Raw genomic sequence first — 20,816 nt, forward strand, 5'->3', positions numbered from 1 at the left:
ATGGTTACAGTACAGCTGACCCGGAAGGTAAAGCTTTGACCCCTAAACTGCGAACCAATGAGGTGGTTGTTGTTGAAGTGCCGGTGGAAAGAGCTTGTGTCAGGTTTGTAATTAAATTGATAAAATTGTACGCGTTTCTGTTAAAACCTATGGGTTTGATTTGTTTATGAATATTAACTTAGTTCGAATTGGAAGAACCAGTTGGATAAGTCAAATTCCGGGAGTGTTGTGGTGTAAGGCCACAACTTTCTTTGTCGTTTTCTCTTCTGAATGAATGAATACCAGGTGTACATTGTTGGGTTGGGATGCCAGATAACGATCCTCTTAACTGTATCCTTCAGATTAAAAAACTGGTGGTCCGTAAGATTCTACACTTTTAAACACTATTTGTGTGTGGGCTGTCGGGTGCTACGAAAACGAAACCTAAGAGTTGTTGACGTTATTTAAGACGATTAGATGCGATTTTCGATTCAACTCGACTAAAGGTCACATAGAAAATGGGCTAATTTTCCATGGGAATCCAAAATATACTCGGTGTTTAGAAAAGCTTGTCACGGGAAATTACGCAGTATTGACTGCGGAGTTCCTCGCCTTTAGATCTTTAGTGTGCGACTATGTTTTAACTATACATTTTTCAGCGTAGTAATGTGCGAATCAATTGTATGTCTTTTAATAATTCTATACAAAGGCTAAATGTGAATTGAGCATCTTCCTAATTCTTCCTCTCCTGTATAAATATATGCAGATATATTTCAGCCTACAAAGTAAACCGACAGTGTATTTATATATTTCATGTTTCTGCAACAGTTAACATGCTGTTCCTCATTGAGCGTGTAAAATAAAGGATGCATTTTCCCCAGTTTAGGTTCAGGTTTGTGACATCAGATTTAATGCTTTATGCTGCCGCTGCAATCTGGTTAAAGTCGAGCATGACTGCTGCGGTTCCTTTCTGCCAGAGTGCGATCTGACAGGGCACGGTGTTGTGGAGAGGCGACCGAACTGCCGTATTTCTCTTATCTCCGAGGAAGAAGGTGGCTATGAGCGGAAGGAGGAAGGGGAAGCCGAACCGTGGAGGGGGGCGGTTCAACAAGTCCGGCGGCGGGGGAGCCCGGGGCGGCGGGGGCAGCAGGAAGGGGGCGGACAGCGCCTGGGATGACGGAGATGACTTCATCCTTTTTTCTGGATCAAGCCGCCCAGCAAGGTACAGACCATGAGCGGCGGCCATGCGGCGTCTAAAGGATAGAAAGCCTCACAGAATTTTTACTGCCATCTCCCCTGACCTATAAGTTGGTTTTCTATGTGTCCCGCTGTCCTGGGACTGATACTGTGGTTTCCTCACTTCAGATGAGAGGTTAAACTAGGCCCCTGGTTACGTGGTCATGAAAGATCCCTTGGCACTGCTCTCAGTGATTGGCGTGCTAATCGTAGGGTCCTGGGTCAATTCCACTGTGGAAGGGGAATGTGGCCTCCCTGTAATTCAGTAGGTGAGGCAGTTTCTCACTCTTTTACCTGATCTGTTGTGTCGTGGGGCTGCTTGTGTAGAATAGCTGTCGCACATCACAGTAGTGGCCATTGCACTTCACTGGGGACGGAGTGTGTCCTTCCTGCATTTTCTTTAAAGCAGTTCGGGATCTATTAGAATGAAAGGTGCTATAGAAATGCAAGGAATTATGATGATGATGACGACGACAATGACTTACAGTGTATAAGATACACAATGGACTGTTCTTGTGGCAGCAGTGTCAAATAATAGTCTTTGCTCTAGAAGGGAGAGTAGTGGATTAAATCCCAGGTAGGAGATTAATGTTCTAATGTGCTTCACTAATAGTGCTTCAGAAACATGTCCAGCTCTATGAAAGTGGTGCTTTTCAGGTCACTGTTGACGTTAATTGACTAATCTGGTTTAGCAAAAAATGTTCTATAGCCCTGCTGTTATACGTGAACTTTCTGCCATAGTTGGCATTGGAGAAAAAGACATTTTATTTTGTTGCTAAGTAAAAGGGTAATTGTTTGATACTTAACACAGTGTTTGCCTTTCACGTTTCCCTGCATGTTTTACATTTCCAAATATACATTGATTTGACGGTTGTCTGATTTGCTGTCCTACCCTGCTGCTACGTTTCTAGACAGAACAACTGTTTATCTTGCCAAATGCATGAGTGAGCCCAGTCCTTGGACCCTGCAAGTGTGGATATCTGTGTCTGCTCACATATGTGTGATGTTTCTATCCACAGAGGCAGGTCTGGCGGTGGTCGAGGAGGCGGCGGTGGTCGAGGAGGCGGCGGTGGTCGAGGAGGCGGCAGTGGTCGGGGTGGGAGCAGTGGTCGGGGTGGGGGCAGTGGCAGTAGCTTTGGCAGGGGCAGGGCAAACAGGAGGTCCGCGCCAGACCAGCCCAGACCTAGACCCGAAGTCAGCAGCAGGCCCAGAGCAAAGCCTGATCTGCCCCAGATGCCCATGCAGACGATTCACATGACCTCGGAGAACCAGGCCAGGGTGAAAGAGCTGCTGCGCGAACTGCAGTCACAAGACTTTGAAGAGCCTGACATGTAAGTCTTGTTTCATCACCATGTTCCTTTTCTTATCCGGGACGTCCAGATTAGTCAGACTGCACAGACACTGCATTAAAGCATCAGCTGTAATGACGCAAAGCCTTTTGCAACGCACACAGCTTGGATTTCATGCTTTCCTTGTTTCCCAGCTATACAGTGGCTCTCAGTTTAACACCCAAGGTTACACACTGTACATCAAAGTGAAATCACCTTTTGTTGTTGCATTTGTGTTATATGTAATGAAACTAAACATCCATCAGAATAAAGAGAAAATTGACAAAATTCTCTTCATTTACTTCAAAGCTACAGTTTTCAACAGACGAGCCCTGGTATGGTGTAGTGTTGTTTAGGCTGTTAGAACTGTAGAAGTATCAGAAGTATTATTAATAGTAAGGAAAGTGCACAGATGCATCTTTATCTTTTCTAGCAATGACAGTGCTTTTTCAGTTTTCCTAGTATAGGTCCTAGACAATTTCTCCCTTAGCTTTTGATTAGACAGTGCACAGTATGGATGAGACCACATTCTGGATTACTAGTGCACAGTGCATATCTTTGAACTATCTCACAGAGACTCAGAGACTGATGATGATGAGGAGGAGGAGGAGTATGATGATCTGGACTATCGTGAGGAAGGTCAGTTCTGGAGCACCACAGATGATCCCGTAGGGTCTTCCCAGGAGATCTCCTTGTTTGAGCCCGACTCTGAGGAAGAACTCCAGGTGGCTGAAGCTCCAGTCTCTCTGATTGCCATTGGAAGGCTGTGCAGGTAGTGTATCGCCCCATTACAGGTCTGTAATTCTAAATTAAGAAATGGTATATATAATTGAGGCAGATTAAAACTCAAAAGCACTAATCAAGAGAGCACAAATCGAGATCTACTCATAATTTAATGGAAAAAAGTGTTTGAATATTTAAAATTCAAGGCTTTTTCTTTTTGTGTCTTGGAATGAACCAACATCAAGTTTAGGGTGGGAGTAAACTGTAGCATGGGTTCTTGTAGTCGGCAGCCAATCCAATAAGGTGAAATATAACTGCCCTTTTCTACCAAATCACCCAGTGGGTGCACTTTTTTTTTTGTGCTTTTGTTTGAAAACGCCTCCTCCTTCTGCCGTCTTGTGGAGCACGGTTAACCAGTCACAGCGGCTTGTGGGTCCGAATGTTAATTACCTCTTCGGCCCACCTCCGAGCCGCAGCGCCCTTCTTCTCACTCACTAGGACTGCTGTGTGTAAGAGTGCGGTGGGGTGCCTGGTTCTGGCGCAGGGCTCTTTGTGAGTGCTATGAGCTGCTGTCGTTGCTGCAGGTATGGGTTCGACCGCGAACGCAGCAGGCTGACCTTGGAGGCGTGCAGAGGGGAGGTAGGGGCCTCCCTGGAGCTCCTGCTGCTGCAGGTGACCACGGAGAAGTACGGTGAGGCAGCCAGAGGCGCGGAGGGGGCCGGGGGCATCTCGGCAGAGGACTGCTTGGCGCAGCGGCGGGAGGAGGCCCTGGCCCTGGCCTCCATATTCGGGGAGCGGTTCACCGAGAGGATCCACGACAGGGTCTGGACGGTGGCCCTGGAGCCCCACTTCCTCACGTGGGCCGGCGGCGACTGCCTGGACCAGACGTCGGCCAAAGGCAGCGGCCCGGTCCTGCTGAAGGATGTGTGCCGCTTCTACCTGAAAGGGGCCGGGTGCCGCTTCGGCCACAAGTGCCGATTTAAGCACCAGCTTCCGACAGAGCCCGGCGGCGCCAAGAAGCCAGTGGGCCCAAGCCAGCCGGGCATCGACAGCTACTCTCCCCCCGAGTACGAACTTGAGATACGCTTCCCCGCGGGCCACCTCTATCCTTTCCAGGCTCCGGTCGTGGCCTTCAGCACGAACGACGAGAAAGTGTCACCCGCAGGCCGCCTGCATGTGTCCGAGTACCTCTTCGGGGAGGCGCTGGTGGCGGCGGAGAGCGGGGAGCCTGTGGTGTACACCCTGGTGACCTGCTGCGAGGACGAGGCCAAGATGAAGGAGCTGCTCGCCAACAGCCACCACAAGTACAGCGCGCCCTCTCCCGTAGTGTCGGCGGCTCCTCCCGCCAAAAGCAGAAGTGCCAGGAGCTCTGCGCCCAGCCTGGACCTGCTCGCCAACAGCATCAGCAAGCACTTGGAAAGTAAGAACTTGAATGTGTAGATAAGTCTTCAGCAACCAGCGCCTGAAATAGAAAAAACGTATGCTCTGAATAAGCCAGTAAAGGGGAACTGCAGTCCCAATTTTTTAAGACGGGTTATTACATCTCAGTAACAAAAATAAATTCATTGACGACAGTTGAAGTTATTGAAGTACAAGGTCGATAAACTTTGTAAACTTGCTGTAAGTCGCCATGTTGTCACAAACCCCTGGTTTCGCCACATGCGAGACCAAGAGCTCGTGCAAATCGCTAAGTGATGCGGCCCTTCCTGCTCGCTAGTCACTCTAATGACTAATGTAATGTGATGGACGAGAGCATAAATACAGGTTGTGCAGCAGGTATTTCACCGCATTAAGTTTCCAACGTGATCTGCGTGCAGAGTAAACAAGTCCCATTTATCAGCAAAACCATCTCGAAGTTGAGAGCAATATTTCTATTGGATTAAAAGAGATGTATTCACAAGCCTGCTTCTTTTCAATATAATAGGGCTGCAGCATGTCACTGGAAGTTTTGTTGCCTTGTTCTGAAATGCAGAGTATGGCACTGTGCATACCTGAAAATTTAGTCTATTTTGTTGTGTAAATTGGAGTTTTTTTAAGTTGCTGTGTACATTTTACTTTTATTTTGGTCTCAAAATGCACTCATCAGTGCTGATTCTTTCTGAACCCCGAAATATAAAAATAGTGTTGCAGTTTCCAGGTGAGGTGCTGATATTTACGTAAGTATAAATAAGTTTTTTTTCTTTTGTTCAAGGGGATCAAAAGCCAGGTCTTTTAAATCTGTCACATGAAATGTTCCAGTTAATTTCTTTTTAATGATTTTGCTGGGGAGGGTATTGTGCCATTTAAAATGTAAAACATGAAGCATTACAAAAACATTTGCTTCTGCTGGATGTGGTTTGAAATGGTCGAAACAGTTGAAAAAGTATTCAAATAAGCATCTTGTACATTTAGGCTTTCCACAGCTTTTTACTACTATCCTACAGCCTATTAGGAAAAAAATGGAGTTCAGGCTGCTCAGTGTGTCGTGAAGGGGGTGATGTTACCTGCCAGAGTATGGAAGAGGAAGAGCACAAGTGGGATAATGGAACTGTGTTTCAGTGAAGGACCCAGACCCCGAGAAGGAGCACGTGGAGCTGGAGCTGGAGGAGGAGGGGGAGGAGGAGGAGACCCAGGTGGTGCCAGTGGAGAACGACAGCTATGTCAACTTCAGAAAGCTCGCTAGGAGGCACGAGTGGAAACCCGAGTCTACGCAGCAGGAAAACGCCAAGCTCTGCAGGCAGTTCAGGAGCAAGCAGGTACTCCCTTTACTGACAGCTGGATAAGAAACTCCCACTAACACAATACTGTGTGTGTAAGGTGTCACATGATGATATTCAGTGGAATAGGGAATTAAAGCTCAGCACAGAGCCAAAATGCTTATGCAGTTAGCTGACTAAGCTGAGACAGAAAATTCACAACCTCTAGCAGGAACTTGAGAAATGTTAACACTGAAAATCACTATGATTATCTGTTTAAATGTGTAAAACAATTTGTGAGTTCACAATTGGGTTATTGACATGTGAAACAGCTCCACACACTGGGGACGGTCACACTGATTGTTTACTGCAGTTTAGTGTCTGGAATTTGTTTTAGCAGTTTATGTGCCTCTCTGAAAGGTTTGTTTTAATTTCTGCATTTCAACCCCTTACAGTTAAATCTGCTTAATTCAAAGACTTTTTTTAGAATTCTTTTTTTTTAAAGAATTTAAACTGTCTTTAAACAACTCTTGAGTGGTCTTTCTCTTTTTCCTCCATTTGTGTTTAGAACTCCAGGCGCTTTCTCTCCATGTTACAGCAGAGGCAGAAGCTTCCAGCCTGGCAGGAGAGAGAAAACATCTTACATCTTCTGAATGAATGTCAAGTGCTGGTTGTGAGTGGGATGACTGGGTAAGACTGAGGTGTTTATTGAGTATGATTTCCTTTGCTTAGGAGGTACTTCAAACCGGTACTTGACATTAGGGGCTTCCAAGTGGCTCAGACAATAAAGCAGCTCACTCTGGGTGCAGGTAGAACTCTATGATCCAGATGTTCCTAGTTGGGGCTGTACAGCTGTGAGCAGAATTCTCTAAGCAGCAATGCACTGGTAGCTCAGCACTGCCGGGGCTCTGTTTGACATCCCATGGACTTGCAAAGCTTAGGCTAACGACAGTGAGGAATATGCCACCTCTCTCTGTCATCTCTGAACCCCCCATTTGTTGCTACACAGTTTAACAAAAGACAAATGGCTCAAAAGTGTGTGTGGGGGGGCGGGGGTCATAGAAGCTTGTCTGCACATCCTCATTGTCCCCATGGGGGTACAGGGGTTGTCACTGGGAGCTGAGATGTAAAGGCACAGAAGGCGCTTCCAAATTGGGTGGGAATGTACAATAATGGCCAATTTTAAAGTTTAGAAGCAAAAGAACGAAGCACTTGTAACCAACATCTGCCTCTAGTATAGAAATGGATGTTAGAAGTATCAGTAGTAAACCTCATCACCATGATCCAAAGAAGAGACTCAGCTAGGACCTTGGAGGTTTCGAAGGTTTACTTGAAAAAATAAAAAAAGCATCACCTGAGCACCGTGATCACTGAAGTCTTCATGTCAAGATCAGTGGAGAGCACTGGACTGAGCACCAAGAATTGCTGGAGGAAGGTTGTAGGAATGACTTCAGTACATTAGTCAAAAAGCCACTGAAAAGCCAGACAGACGTGCGTTTGTAACCCTTCTTATATTTCTCTCGCCAGATGTGGGAAAACGACGCAGATTCCTCAGTTCATCCTGGATGCGTCTCTGAAAGGCCCCGCCAGCAAAGTAGCCAACATCGTCTGCACCCAGCCCCGCCGCATCTCCGCGATCTCAGTCGCCGAGCGGGTGGCCCAGGAGAGAGCAGAGAGGCTGGGACTCACCGTGGGCTACCAGATCCGACTGGAGAGCGTCAAGGTCAGTGACGTGTCGCAGGACCACAAGAGAGGCTTGCAAGGCTGTGCGGCCGGTTGAAATGCACATCCGTGGCGTTTCTGTCCCTGTTTTGTGTCTCACGGTTCATTGTAAACTTTCCCCTGCTTATTCTTTAATAAATAGTTCAATGAATAAATGATGAAACATTCTCGTGCAGATTGTGATGGGATGTATTTTCGTGGCACGATGAATAAAGCAATTCTTAATGAAGAGCTATCCATGTGAATGGGTGAATGGCTGCAGCAGTTATCAAGCTGATTTAAATCTCTGTTGAAACAGCTTCTCCTGTGGGCAAACAGACCTGGAGCTGAATAAATTATGTTCTTTCATGACTGGGCTCTGTTGCTTTATCACAGATACACACATCTGCTTGAGTCTGCAGTAAGGATGGGTTTGAACAATCCAGTACTCATTAAGAGTTTTTTGCCCTACTTCACATTGTGACAGATAGTAGGTAAACTATTGCTAGTTAAATGTTTGAGTTAAATGTGTAAAGATTTGGCCCATGTGAGCCATTTAGGTGCATTTTGCGTTAAGGGATCCCCCCTTGTCTTTCTTGCGTCGCAATTACACCCCTGGCAGGTTCGGACGCAGCCACCTGTAACACTTGCTGTCGTTTCAGTCCTCGGCCACCAGGCTGCTATACTGCACAACGGGGGTCCTGCTGAGGAGGCTGGAGGGGGAGGCCGACCTGCGGGGCGTCACTCACGTCATCGTGGACGAGGTGCACGAGCGCACGGAGGAGAGGTATCGCCACCCGCCCTGCCTCCTCATCGGCCACACTTTACTAGGACAGCCATATCACCCTGCAGCTCACTGGAGCTCAGCAGGTGTCAGCCTGGCCAGTACCTGGATGGGAGCCCTCCTGGGAAAAACTAAGGTTGCTGCTGGAAGTAATGTTAGTGGGCCAGTAGGGGGCGCTCACTCTGCGGTTTGTGTGGGCTCTAATGCCCCAGTAGAGTGATACTATACTGTAAAAAAGCGCCGTCCTTCGGAGGAGACGTAAAACCGAGATCCTGACTCTCTGTGGTCTTTAAAAATCCCAGGATGTTTCTTGAAAACAGTAGGGGTGTTACCCCGGCGTCCTGGCCAAATTTCCCCTTGGCTTTTACCAGTCCTGGCCTCCTAACAATCCCCATCTATGAACTGGCTTCATTACTCTTCTCTCCTCACCACTGAAAGCTGATGTGTGGGTACAGCACTGGAGCGCTATCGCATCATCCAGGTGGGGCTGCACACTGGTGGCGGCAGTGTGATTCCCCATTACCTGTAAATTTGGTGGAGTGTCCAAAAAAAGCGCTAATAAGTGTAAGGAATTATTATTATTATTATTATTAATATTATTATTATTATTTAAACTGTATCACTGTAGCGTTCCCTAAGCTGGTACAGAATGTTGTAACATACCACCGGGTGTTAAAACTGCCCCACCTCAGCGCCTACTTCAAACTGATTTTATGACAGCCTGTGTCCGTACAAATCCTCCTGCGCGTACCTGTCCAGAACAGCCAGGAAGATGATGCAAAATGGCACCAGTTGACGAGGGGTTAATTCCCTTCTGAAAAGCAGAAAGGCATACGAGACGCAACGGAGAGCTGCACCGCTGAAAACGTGTTGACTGTCTGCCGGAACTAAACCTCCGCTTGTGTCTGTGCAGACGTGACTTAGTGTGGGCTTCCCTTGCAGCGACTTCCTCCTGCTCGTCTTGAAAGACCTGATGATCCAGCGGCCGGATCTGAAGATTATCCTGATGAGCGCCACACTCAACGCCGAGCTCTTCTCCCAGTACTTCTACAACTGTCCTACCATCAACATTCCAGGTAGCCTCGCGGTGTGAGCTTTCATTGCATCACTCACAGCCTTCCATGACTGTTAAAAATAATTTGATTTAATGTTCCATTTTTTTTTAAATTAAAACTGTAATGGTGTAGTGTAACCACTGCTAAATAACTGTGTCAGCAATTCCATTTAGCTTTTTAAAGTAGAATAAACTGTTCTTCTGTAGCTATTGCTCTACAACTAAAGGTATTAGTGCAACATTAAGGAGCAGAGGTTACATCAACTCTCCAAGTCTGGTTGTTGCATTACAATTACTTTTGTCATTGTATAAATGGCTCTACACCTTTATCAGAAGACAAAGATGTCCCTTTGCTCTCATTAAATGTTCCCCATTGCGAAATCCCATGCTAGGTGTGGCATCCTTTTGTTTTCCACTGTGAGCTGGAATCAGCATTATTTTTATCCTCTTGCAGGACGTACCTTCCCCGTTGACCAGTTTTTCCTGGAAGATGCCATTGCCAAAACAAGGTCAGATGAAAAGGCTGCCTGAGCGTATTTTTTACTCGTAATTATCTTTCATATGCAAAAGAATCTCTTTACGAGGCGGAGGTTGTTTTCCAGATACTTTAACCCGGTTGTCCCAGCAGAAACAGCGATTGCCATATGAATCAAAGATAAGAGGATACTGATCACACATCTGCTCAAGATGAACATTAAGATCAAGGTGATCGTGATCTAAGTGTTTTCCAGTAATTTTAGTGTCTTGCTGTACAGAAAACACATACTGAAGGAATTTTAAAGTTGCTGTAGCTGTGTCAGCATGCGTAGGCTGCAAAGGAACAGGGAAAAGTTAATTCCATGCTGAAAGGAGAAGAAAAGAGACGCAGCATTTCAGCTGTGGAGCCTTGTTGTCTTTCGGCTAATCCTGTCCCATTCGGCACGGTATTTGTCCCATTTCCTGGTGATGGGTTTCACTGTCCAGTGACGGCGACCCCTTTAGTGCTACGAAGCAGAGCGCAGACGTGCGTCCGTGCGTGCCGTGTGCTCCAGCGCTGTGTGTGTCCGCCCGCTCTCAGGTTCGTCCTGGAGGATGGCAGCCCTTACGCGCGCTCGGGGAAGCAGGCCGGCCAGCCGGGCAGGGGGAGCAGCCGGCGCCAGCCCGGGGAGCAGCTGGAGGAGGACACGTGGTCCTTCACGCACTTCCAGAAGCCGGACTTCGTCAAGGACTCCATTCCCGATCAGCAGCTCACCCTGCAGCAGCTCTCCGTGCGGTTTAAAGGTAAAACCCTTTCACTGGCCCAGCTGAAACGAGGTTCCTGAGTGACCTGCCGTGGGCCCGTGAAATAGCCGTGTTCAAGACGGGGGCGGTTTTGAGTGTTGTATGCCTCCAGGTTTTTTTTCCCCCCCAGTTTTTCTTTTTCACTGTATTCTAATATGGTTGTCACATGTTGAAATTTCAGAGCCACTCTGCTGGTGTTTTCTTTTTTTTTTCTCTTTTAAAAGATGTTCAGAAGTCTGTTCTTAAAACCATCGTCAGCATGGATCTGGACAAAATTAACATGGATTTGATCGAAAGCATACTTGAATGGATAGTGGATGGGAAGCATAATTATCCACCAGGTAATATTTTTATTTTGTCCTAATAGCTTAATTTCGTCTTCTAGGAGTTTGCTCAATCTGGGATTTTTTCTAAAACATTTTGATTTTAGTTTGCAGGTGTCTGCTGTATTGGTATCATCTATTAACTTAAGTAATTTACTAAAGAAAACTATTTTCATCTAGATCATTAACATAAAATAGGAAGCGTAATGGTCCTTATACAGATTTATGCTCTAATTAAAACAATTTGAGCAATTGCCCCTAATCCATACTCTAAATTTCTACCGTTCCCCTGTAATTCGAGAATGAATCTTTTAAGAGGAACGTCATCAAAAACTTTTTCTACAACTGTTTACTGTCCTCTAGAATCTATAATGCTACAACAAAAGAAATAATAAATGATGTTCTTGGACATGGAAAAGGACTGAAGTTTGCACTGACTTTCTCTTAAAATCCTATTGCTACACAGGTGATCAGGCTACACAGTTATAATTACTTAGTTTTGTTTTGTCTCTCTTGTTATAGGTAGAGATACATTAGCACGTTTCCAGCTGATGAACAAGAATTCGGTTGTCACTGTAATGGAACTGTTATTCTTTCTCCAGGTGCTGTCCTTGTATTTCTACCAGGACTGGCAGAAATTAAGATGCTGTACGAACAACTGCAGTCCAACCGCCTTTTTAATAATAGGAATAAGAAGAGGTACAGAATTCAAGTTCTTGGATGAACTTGTTAGGCAATTTACCGTATCTGAATTTTCACCCATTCAGTGAAAATCCCACTCAGGATTTGTGCACTGTTTGATTGATTCTTGTGAGTGACATCCCAGTGTCTGGTGCAGAGATATCAGGACATCTACAGCAATATGAGGGGAATTATTTCCTTTTGGTTGCTTCATTGATAAAAGTCTGTGCATCACATGTAATTTTCCACCTAATTCATTCGCAGTCAGCTTTGGAGATTTCTTTTCCACTGTTAAGTTTGGGTGGGCAGTTAAGAACGAGTTTAAAAAAAATATCATAATGCACAGCAATATGAAATAACTAATGATCACATGGACTCCTTACAAAAATATATTGGTTTTATTTTTATGTTGCTTTTTCCAGGTGCGTTGTATACCCACTCCACTCCTCTCTTTCCAACGAAGAGCAACAGGCTGTCTTTAACCGGCCCCCGGAGGGCGTGACCAAGATCATCATCTCCACCAACATCGCGGAGACGTCTGTCACCATCGACGACATTGTCTACGTGGTGGACTCGGGGAAGATGAAGGAGAAGAGGTAAGGGCCTCCTGATCTTCAGCCTGTAAGCAGGGCAAACCCTGGGTCAAACGAGCAAAACGCTCTCCATCTGACTGTAATATGTCAAAGAAATGAAGTCCCTTCTTTCTGTGACATGCTGGGACATACTGTCTGAGGTGTTCTGACAAACGGATGAACTTTTACTGAAAAATTCATGGCCGGGTTAATGATGCTTACAAGCAATGCAGAAGTCAAAAGTTCTGTCTCTTGGACATTTTCTAATAAGCCCTAGTTGACGTTTTAGCACCACATTGCTTTTTAGGTTCTGTAGGTTTTCAGTCGTTTAAGACAAAGTGTTTGGCAGATCTGAAACTTACAGGCTGTGAAGTTAATTTTATTGTTTGACAAAGCATCACACTCCAGTACACCTCCACTTTTCATAACGGAAAAAAACGTCAAGTTTCTAAGTTTATTTCAAGAGGTTTGTGGCTCCTTCACTAGGGTTTATTGATGCCCTTCAAGCAAAGGGCTGCGTTGACTGTGATGTGTAGTCGATCTGTGCAGTGCAGACGGATGCTTATTTGGACGGGTGCTTATGCTCTTGTTTTCTGCTGGTCTTTGTCAGGTACGACGCCAGCAAGAGCATGGAGAGCCTGGAGGACTCGTGGGTGTCGCGGGCGAACGCCCTGCAGCGGAAAGGGAGGGCGGGGCGTGTGGCGTCGGGGGTGTGCTTCCACCTCTTCACCAGCCACTGCTTCCACCACCAGCTGGCCGAGCAGCAGCTGCCGGAGATCCAGAGGGTGCCTCTGGAGCAGCTGTGCCTCAGGTCAGAAGCTAGAACAGCAGGAACCGCCAGGCTCCTTCATGCCGACCCAGACAAACACTGCAGATGTCAAAAGTTTTGTCCCTTTAACATTTCCTAATCAGCCCTAGTTGATGTTTTAGCACCAGGACTTGCGTTTGCAACCTGAGGTTTTTACAGATGCAGTTGTCCTTAGGAATGTCTTTGCGCAAAGAGACATACGCATTTGGAAGAAACCACCTAACCATCTCATTTGGGTCACCATCAAGAACTCTCTGATTCAATAAGATATCGGTAACTAAATCAGCAATACGGGTCAAATGATCTGCTCACGTTTGTCTTTTTTTTGTTGTTCTGATCAACGTAACAGGAGATGTTGTGTTCTGATCAAAACGTGACTATTTCATCTCTGCTGGAGGTCACCTTGCTTGAATTTAGCTGGTACGCTCCTCACAGAGGCTTGAGAATGGCCTTGCCGGGGTTCCAAGGTTAAAGCTTCATTGAAAATGTCCGTCTCTTTTCTTAAGGATCAAAATTCTGGACTTGTTTGCGGAGCGCATGCTGGAGTCGGTCTTCTCCCAGCTGATCGAACCCCCGGCGGCCGGCAGCCTCGAGGCGGCCAAGCAGCGGCTCCAGGACTTGGGGGCCCTGACCCTGGATGAGAAGCTGACACCCCTGGGGTACCACCTGGCCTGCCTTCCTGTGGATGTCAGGATCGGGAAACTGATGCTGTTCGGTGCAATATTCCGCTGCCTGGACCCAGCGCTGACCATTGCTGCCAGCCTGGCCTTCAAATCCCCTTTCGTAAGTCCAGCAGACTGAAGCTTCCATGGCTTCAGTGTAAAAAAAACATTTACTGTAGCGTTTAAGAAGAAAAAAAGCTCTGATGCTCACAATTTTACAATTTCTTGGTCTGATTCTTTCTACATTTGTCAAAAGCATGAGAGTCAGACTGATCTCTCATAGCAGTGATGCTCTTACTAACTACTCAGAATGTCATTCCTAAGACGCAGGCATGTATATTTCATATTTTCCTTTTCTTTCCTGGCCTTCAGACCTTTAAGAAAACACAAATTTTCCAGTCTGGAGTTCTGGTAGAAGTATTTCCAGCTCATTGTCAATGATCGGCCCCCATGAGATCAAAAGATTTCTTAACATTTGCTTTCAATTTCTTTCCCAATCAAGTTATTTAGAATCCCGAATACTGCAGCTCAATACTATTGAATACTAGTAGTTATTGAGGGCACAGGTCAAAACCTACATAGCACTGGGTATTCCATCCCCTTTTTTTTGGAAGAGAAAAAGGGTTTTGTTTCATTTTTGTCTCCAATGTCCCCACCTCACTGTCGCTTGAACTTCCCTGTTGTTTATTCTTAATTAGGTCTCTCCCTGGGATAAACGGGAGGAAGCCAATGTGAAGAAGCTGGAGTTTGCCTTAGCCAACAGTGACCATCTGGCTCTTTTGCAGGCATACAAGGTACATTTCCTCCCATTTCAAGGGGTCCAGTGCAGTGAAGCTGTAATATAAAGTATTATATTAATTTCTTTTTGCAATTTCATGCATGGATGTAAGACTGTTTTGCATTCATTGTAAGTGGGTGGTTGTGTTTTAGCTGTACATCCTGCAGGTCTACATTATAGGACTTAATTCCTGCTGAGTCTTATTGCCGAGCTATAAATAAACGCCAAATATGTTCCTGTTTGAATCTGTTTGGGCTTTTGTTTATGTCTCTTGATCCTGGTTTCCCTGTGGAGCTTGAGGTACTTGTTCGGATTCACTTGAAGGATGTTTTCTTGAAGCTGGAGAGAAGACAACAGACTAACCTCTGTGTGAATAGGTGTATCTCCACTGCAATACCTGATCATGATCAGATGTTCTGAAATATTTATCAGCAGTGTTACATTTACAAGCCACTCTAGCTGGTGAACTTTGAGTCACCCTGAGGGCTTGGCCTACAGAGAGATCGGAATCTCATGTGATTGTGTATTACATCATACCGTTAAAGGACAAACACAGAAAATAAGTAATTAATGAATGAATGACAACGTATTTAAACCACTCAACAGTTACTCTGCTGTTGCAATTTGGACTCATTGTTTACACTGGCTTAAACAATAGACATCACTGCACTGCATAAAGATCCATATGGATCCAGTGAGTATTTTACACCACTGAAAAATAGAAACCTGATTGAGTTAAGCTCTCTAAGATGAACATTTGATGTGATCCGGTAACGTTTACACAGACATTTCAGCAGGAGTAAATGCTGCCCAGTGCATTTGATCTCGATCAGTAATAGTAATGTAAATGTTAATAATAATAATTCCTTATGTTTATATAACGCTTTTCTGGACACTCCACTCAAAGCGCTTTACAGGTAATGGGGACTCCCCTCCACCACCAGTGCATAGCCCCACCTGGATGATGTGACGGCAGCCACAGTGTGACAGTACTCTCAGCACACACCAGCTCTCAGTGGGGAGAAGAACAGATCCCCCATCAATGAAACCAGTTCATAGATGGGGATTATTAGGAGGCCGTGATTGGTAAAGACCAGTGGGAAATTTGGTCAGGATGCCGGGGATAACACCCCTACTCTTTTCGAGAAGCACCCTGGGATTTTTAATGACCACAGAGAGTCAAAACCTCAGTTTTGCGTCTCATCCGAGGGATGGCGCCTTTCTACACATTTTTATCCCCGTCACTATACTGGGGCATTAGGACCCACACAGACTGCAGGGTGAGCGCCCCCTGCTGGACCCACTAACACCTCTTCCAGCAGCAGCCTTAGTTTTCCCCAGAAGGTCTCCCATCCAGGTACTGACCAGGCTCACACCTGCTGAGCTCCAGTGGGCTGCCAGTTGTGAGTTGCAGGGCGATATGGCTGCTGGTGATGTGGCACAACATTTAGAATAACGAGATGTTCTTATTTGTTTCCCTTGCAGTCCAGGAATTGTTCAGGTCCCACTGTTTAATGTACCATTCCTCTCTCTCCTCTCCAGGGATGGCAGTCTGCTGCAAAAAATGGCATGCAGGCTGGTTTCCAGTACTGCAGGGAGAACTTCCTCTCTGGACGTGTTCTGCAAGTAAGACTTTTCACACAGCGCTCGGATTAGACTAGTACTGGAAGACATCAGACAAATCTCTGTAGCCATTTATGGGATTCCCAGCAGAACTGGCTAAATCTAATTTTAGATAGATAGATACTTTATTGATCCCGTGAGGGAAATTGCAGTGCAACAGCAGCTTAACACACACAACACAGCCACAATGTAACGAATTATATAATAATAGTACAATACATACAATACAATACAAGAGTTACTCACAGTCCAGACGCACAAGAACAAACTAGAACAGAACAGTACACAGAAAATCATATCACACTCATATCACACATATGGATATAAATATAGATGTAACTGTAGATATAAATGTATTGCACAGGTCCCTGGCATATATTGCACAGAAAGTGGTTGTAAACGGGAAAAAGAAAAAGAAAAAGAAGAAGAAGAGAACAGATGTAGCAGTAGATGTGTAGATGCGTTTAATCCAGATACAGGTCACTGTCGATGTTGCCTCTGCCAAGACGCAAGGTGGATGCGTTGTACAGTCTTATGGCAGACGGCAAGAATGACCTCCTGTAGCGCTCCCTGTTGCACCGTGGATGAATCAGTCTATTGCTGTACGTGCTCTTCATTCCTGCAAGCCTGTCATAGAGGGGATGGGAGAAGTTGTCCATGATGGCCTCTAGTTTGGACATCATTCTCCTCTCAGCCACTACCTCCAAGGAGTCCAGGTCAGACCCAATGACAGAGCTTGCTCTCCTGATGAGCTTGTTCAGCCTTTTGGAATCTACTGCTCTAATCCCAGAGCCCCAGCACACCACTGCGTAGAAAATGGCACTCGCTACCACCGACTGATAGAACATGTGTAGCATCTTACTACACACATTGAAGGACCTGAGCCTCCTCAAGAAGTAGAGTCGGCTCTGTCCCTTCTTATAGATGGCCTCGGTGTTCTTAGACCATTCCAGTCTATCGTCGATGTGCACTCCCAGGTACTTGTACGAGTCCACCATCTCCACGCCACTCCCATGGATGTAGACAGGAGTAGGTTTGACCTTTTTCCTCCTGAAATCTACCACCAGTTCCTTTGTCTTTGTAACATTCAGTCGGTTGATAGATAATTTTATCCAGCAATGTTTATTTTTCTTTGAAATCTCTCCCAGTTTTATCCAAACTTGTATACTACTTCAAATTGTGTATGGTTTTAAACTGGGTAAAACTACTTCTAGAAAAGAAAACTAGACCATGTATAAGTTGCAGTGTTATTTTTCAATTTGCGAGGGTCTGGAATGTTTTCTTCTGTCGGTTGATAGATACCTCAGTACTTGTTCTTGAACAAACCACAAGACACTTCTTTTCTCCTATTTTTTCCAATGACTGGTTTTTCCTTGTGTTTATTTCTTACAGTGTTTGGTTTACTTTGTGGAGTATGGTCTTTTTTATTAAACTTTGATTTGTCCATTTGCAGGAGATTGCTAGTCTTAAGAGACAGTTTGCTGAACTGCTGTCAGATATCGGGTTTGTGAAAGAGGGCCTGAATGCCAGGGTGATTGAAAGGATGTGTTCCAAAGGAGTAGATGGTATTTTGGAAGCCACTGGCTTTGAGGTAAGGAAGGAGTTTGAATTCACACTAACAAAAATACATACGTAATCAGGATTTTATTACTATGATTTCAAAATTAGCACAAATGCTGTGGTAGCAAGTGATAATTCCATCTATTGAAGGTACCATTATAAAAATGGTCAAGTCACTTTTTTTAATCTGTTGAAATTGTTTCAGTTTATACTTTTGTGGAGGTGCAATTATTTTTTTGCAGATAGCTTTCAGAAGGACTTCACGATGTTAAAGTGTCTGCAAGAACATGCTATTGGTTGTCTGACACCAGTTACTGTTGCTCTTCCCAGGCCAACCTGAATTCTGATAACATCAAGTTGATGTCAGCTATGCTCTGTGCTGCCCTTTATCCCAACGTGGTCCAGGTGAGACTGTAATTCCTCTTTGGGCCTTAGCCATCAGCTGTTTGTCAAGGTATTGTACTGAAACCATAGACGTGATGTCCACATATCCATCCATTCGTTATCCAAAAGCTGCATATTGCTGTTAAGGGTTGTCGACCTCGAACTAAAGACACCAATCTTAACATCAATTTCAAAACCAGAATAATTGTAGTAATATTTTTCATATAAAATTAGTGTATTAGTATGAACTGTATTAGGTATGTGGTTGTGATAATTCATTTGGTTTAGATTTGGTTTGAAGCCTGTTAACATGATTTCATACTTCTCTACCTGTGCAGAAAGATTGTGTGATCTATAATGGGGGCTACTGGTGCACAATAGCTGCTGTAGGACACCCAGGTGGCTGAAGCTTCTCAGTAGAGGATGATGTGTTTCCCCAACTATATGTTGCAGTTTTAGCTGCCTTAGAATCAATTAATTATTTTGCATCATGTATGAGTTTGATAAGATTTGGACCAGTATAGTGGACTAGTAAATCAAGAATTAGCCAATAAAAATCTGATTTTACTAAATGGTGCAAATCCCATTCTTTGCACTCTGTTGTCTTTTGCATTAAAAAAAACAGGTCAGAGCTCCTCAAGGGAAGTACAAGCTGACCAGCAAAGGTGCCATGAAGATGCAGCCCAAAGCCGACGAGCTGAGGTTCATGACAAAGAACGACGGCTGTGTCCACGTTCACCCCTCCTCCGTCAACTACCAGGTAAACACTGCTGCTACAAAACAGCGGCACACAGGTGTGCGGGCATCAGTTCTTTGAAGCTTTATGTATTGACCATGCTGGGTTGGCCAGCCTAAGACACTATCGTTTCATTCCTACTGCTGAGCCATTTCTCATCTAGACTTCATAACAGTGACTTCAGACAGAGGGTATTTCCCTGCACCAGGGACTCATAGTAACCCCTGCGTTTCAGGTGCGGCACTACGACAGCCCCTACCTGGTGTACCACGAGAAGGTGAAGACGAGCCGCGTGTTCATCCGGGACTGCAGCATGGTGTCCGTCTACCCGCTGGTGCTGTTTGGGGGCGGGCAGGTCAACGTGGAGCTGCAGAGGGGGGAGTTTGTCATCTCCCTGGACGACGGCTGGATCCGCTTTGCTGCTGCTTCACACATGGTGAACTGCTTGCAGCCCTTTATCTTCATCCCTTACTCATGTAGCAGCCACGCATACAGAGTACCTCAGCTGCGGGAATGAATGTTAACTCGCTAGCATTCACAGTGCTGGAAAGCAGAATTGTCTAAATACGACTTCTGATTCCTTTTACAAGTATTATCTGAAATTCTGCAGGCATGAGCAACTGTTTCATTCTTATTAGGGGCACGGCGGGCAGACATAAACTTTTACCAGTGAAAACAGGCATGCAAATGTCTTTTAATACATACACGCAGCATTATAATCTGGAATTTTAATTTTTCTATTAAAATTGACCTATTTATAAAAACTGCTTAACATATGCCGTGAACTAGATGAAATTATGGCATTTGTCTTGGACTGCAGTTTGAGAGAAAGTCTAAAAAAAAAAAGAATGTCTCCCACCAGCATTGATAGAAAATTGAATGCAGTGTTTTTTTTCTGCCGTTCAGGTTGCCGAACTAGTGAAAGAACTTCGCTGGGAACTGGATCAGCTCTTAGAGGATAAAATCAAGAACCCCAGCATGGACCTGTGCAGCTGCCCCCGCGGCTCGAGGATCATCGCCATGATCGTGAAGCTCATCTCCACCCAGTAATCACACCCCCCACAACCACCTAATGCAGACCCAACTGCTTTAAAAGAATGTAAAGCACCATCGAGAACTTAAACATCCATATACTGTACCTTTTAGAAATGCCATTGAGAACTCTACAATTGTATTGTTGTAAACTGACTATTTCCAAGTGTTTCTATAGTGGAAGAATTCTGGATAGTGTAGAGCTCAGAGCAGGGTTCTTTGCTGCAAGCAGAGCAGTTGAGATGAGAAGCCATCTGTATTGCATTTCCTAAAATTCTTCAGACTAATGCCAAATCCACCCAGTTGATGTGGTTTTAACCAACCAACCACGAATTCAGAAAGCCGGGCATGTTGGGGAAAAGGGTTCTCTCTACAGCACTTTTTAACGTTGTGTGAAATGCCACACAAATCACAAAAGGCTTTTTGAGTCCATATTGGATGTTTTCTTTTGGAAAATCAGAGGTGACGATTTATATTTATCTATATAAATGTCAGGCCAACTTTCAGAAGTCGAGTTATACCAGGCAGGGTTTAGTTCTTTTTTCTCGTATTGTGTGACTGAAGGGTCAACCAGACAAGCACTCTATGATTTAGTTGGTTAAAATGCAAATTATGGAAATAAAAGGGCTCTTTAAACATTGAAGTTTTTTGCGCTATCGTCAAAGGATATTTAAAATACAATTTTGTTCACAGTTATGAATCAAATTAAAAACCCTCATTTCATCAGTTAATGTGACTTGAAGACTTTTTTTCTGCTGCATGGGTCATGTATATGTGGAACAGATGGACTTATAACCATTCCTATTCAAGAGATTTCTGTTCTAGTTTAATAGAAATCTGAAGCTTTCCTTGCTCAGATACCTTAAACAGGCTGTAGAGACACACACAGCATTTACGGTAGTTACTTTCCTGTGCTT

At 44.9% G+C, this 20,816-nt stretch overlaps 1 protein-coding gene across 2 annotated transcripts; it reads left to right on the forward strand.

Annotated features, from left to right (window-relative positions):
- The first annotated feature begins 49 nt into the window (after positions 1–49).
- On the forward strand, positions 50–20,629 carry dhx57 (DExH-box helicase 57). Of its 2 annotated transcripts, XM_088934170.1 has the most exons (24): positions 50–103; positions 1,029–1,201; positions 2,235–2,546; positions 3,118–3,315; positions 3,851–4,686; positions 5,805–6,001; positions 6,510–6,631; positions 7,469–7,664; positions 8,305–8,429; positions 9,369–9,502; positions 9,935–9,989; positions 10,538–10,740; positions 10,965–11,081; positions 11,666–11,762; positions 12,167–12,340; positions 12,927–13,127; positions 13,631–13,907; positions 14,485–14,580; positions 16,107–16,190; positions 17,641–17,778; positions 18,078–18,152; positions 18,757–18,891; positions 19,103–19,303; positions 19,774–20,629. In XM_088934170.1, exons 2-24 carry the CDS (start codon positions 1,038–1,040, stop codon positions 19,915–19,917), a joined length of 4,281 nt encoding a protein of 1,426 aa, XP_088790296.1. In that variant the 5' UTR covers positions 50–103; positions 1,029–1,037; the 3' UTR covers positions 19,918–20,629. The 2 variants fall into 2 exon arrangements, with proteins under 2 accessions (XP_088790296.1, XP_088790297.1); XM_088934171.1 differs by lacking the exon at positions 50–103 and having other exon boundaries at positions 965–1,201.
- Positions 20,630–20,816: the final 187 nt, after the last annotated feature.

Source organism: Atractosteus spatula, chromosome 15 (assembly GCF_055471065.1).
Source record: "Atractosteus spatula isolate fAtrSpa1 chromosome 15, fAtrSpa1.hap1, whole genome shotgun sequence".
Lineage (NCBI taxonomy): Eukaryota > Metazoa > Chordata > Actinopteri > Semionotiformes > Lepisosteidae > Atractosteus > Atractosteus spatula.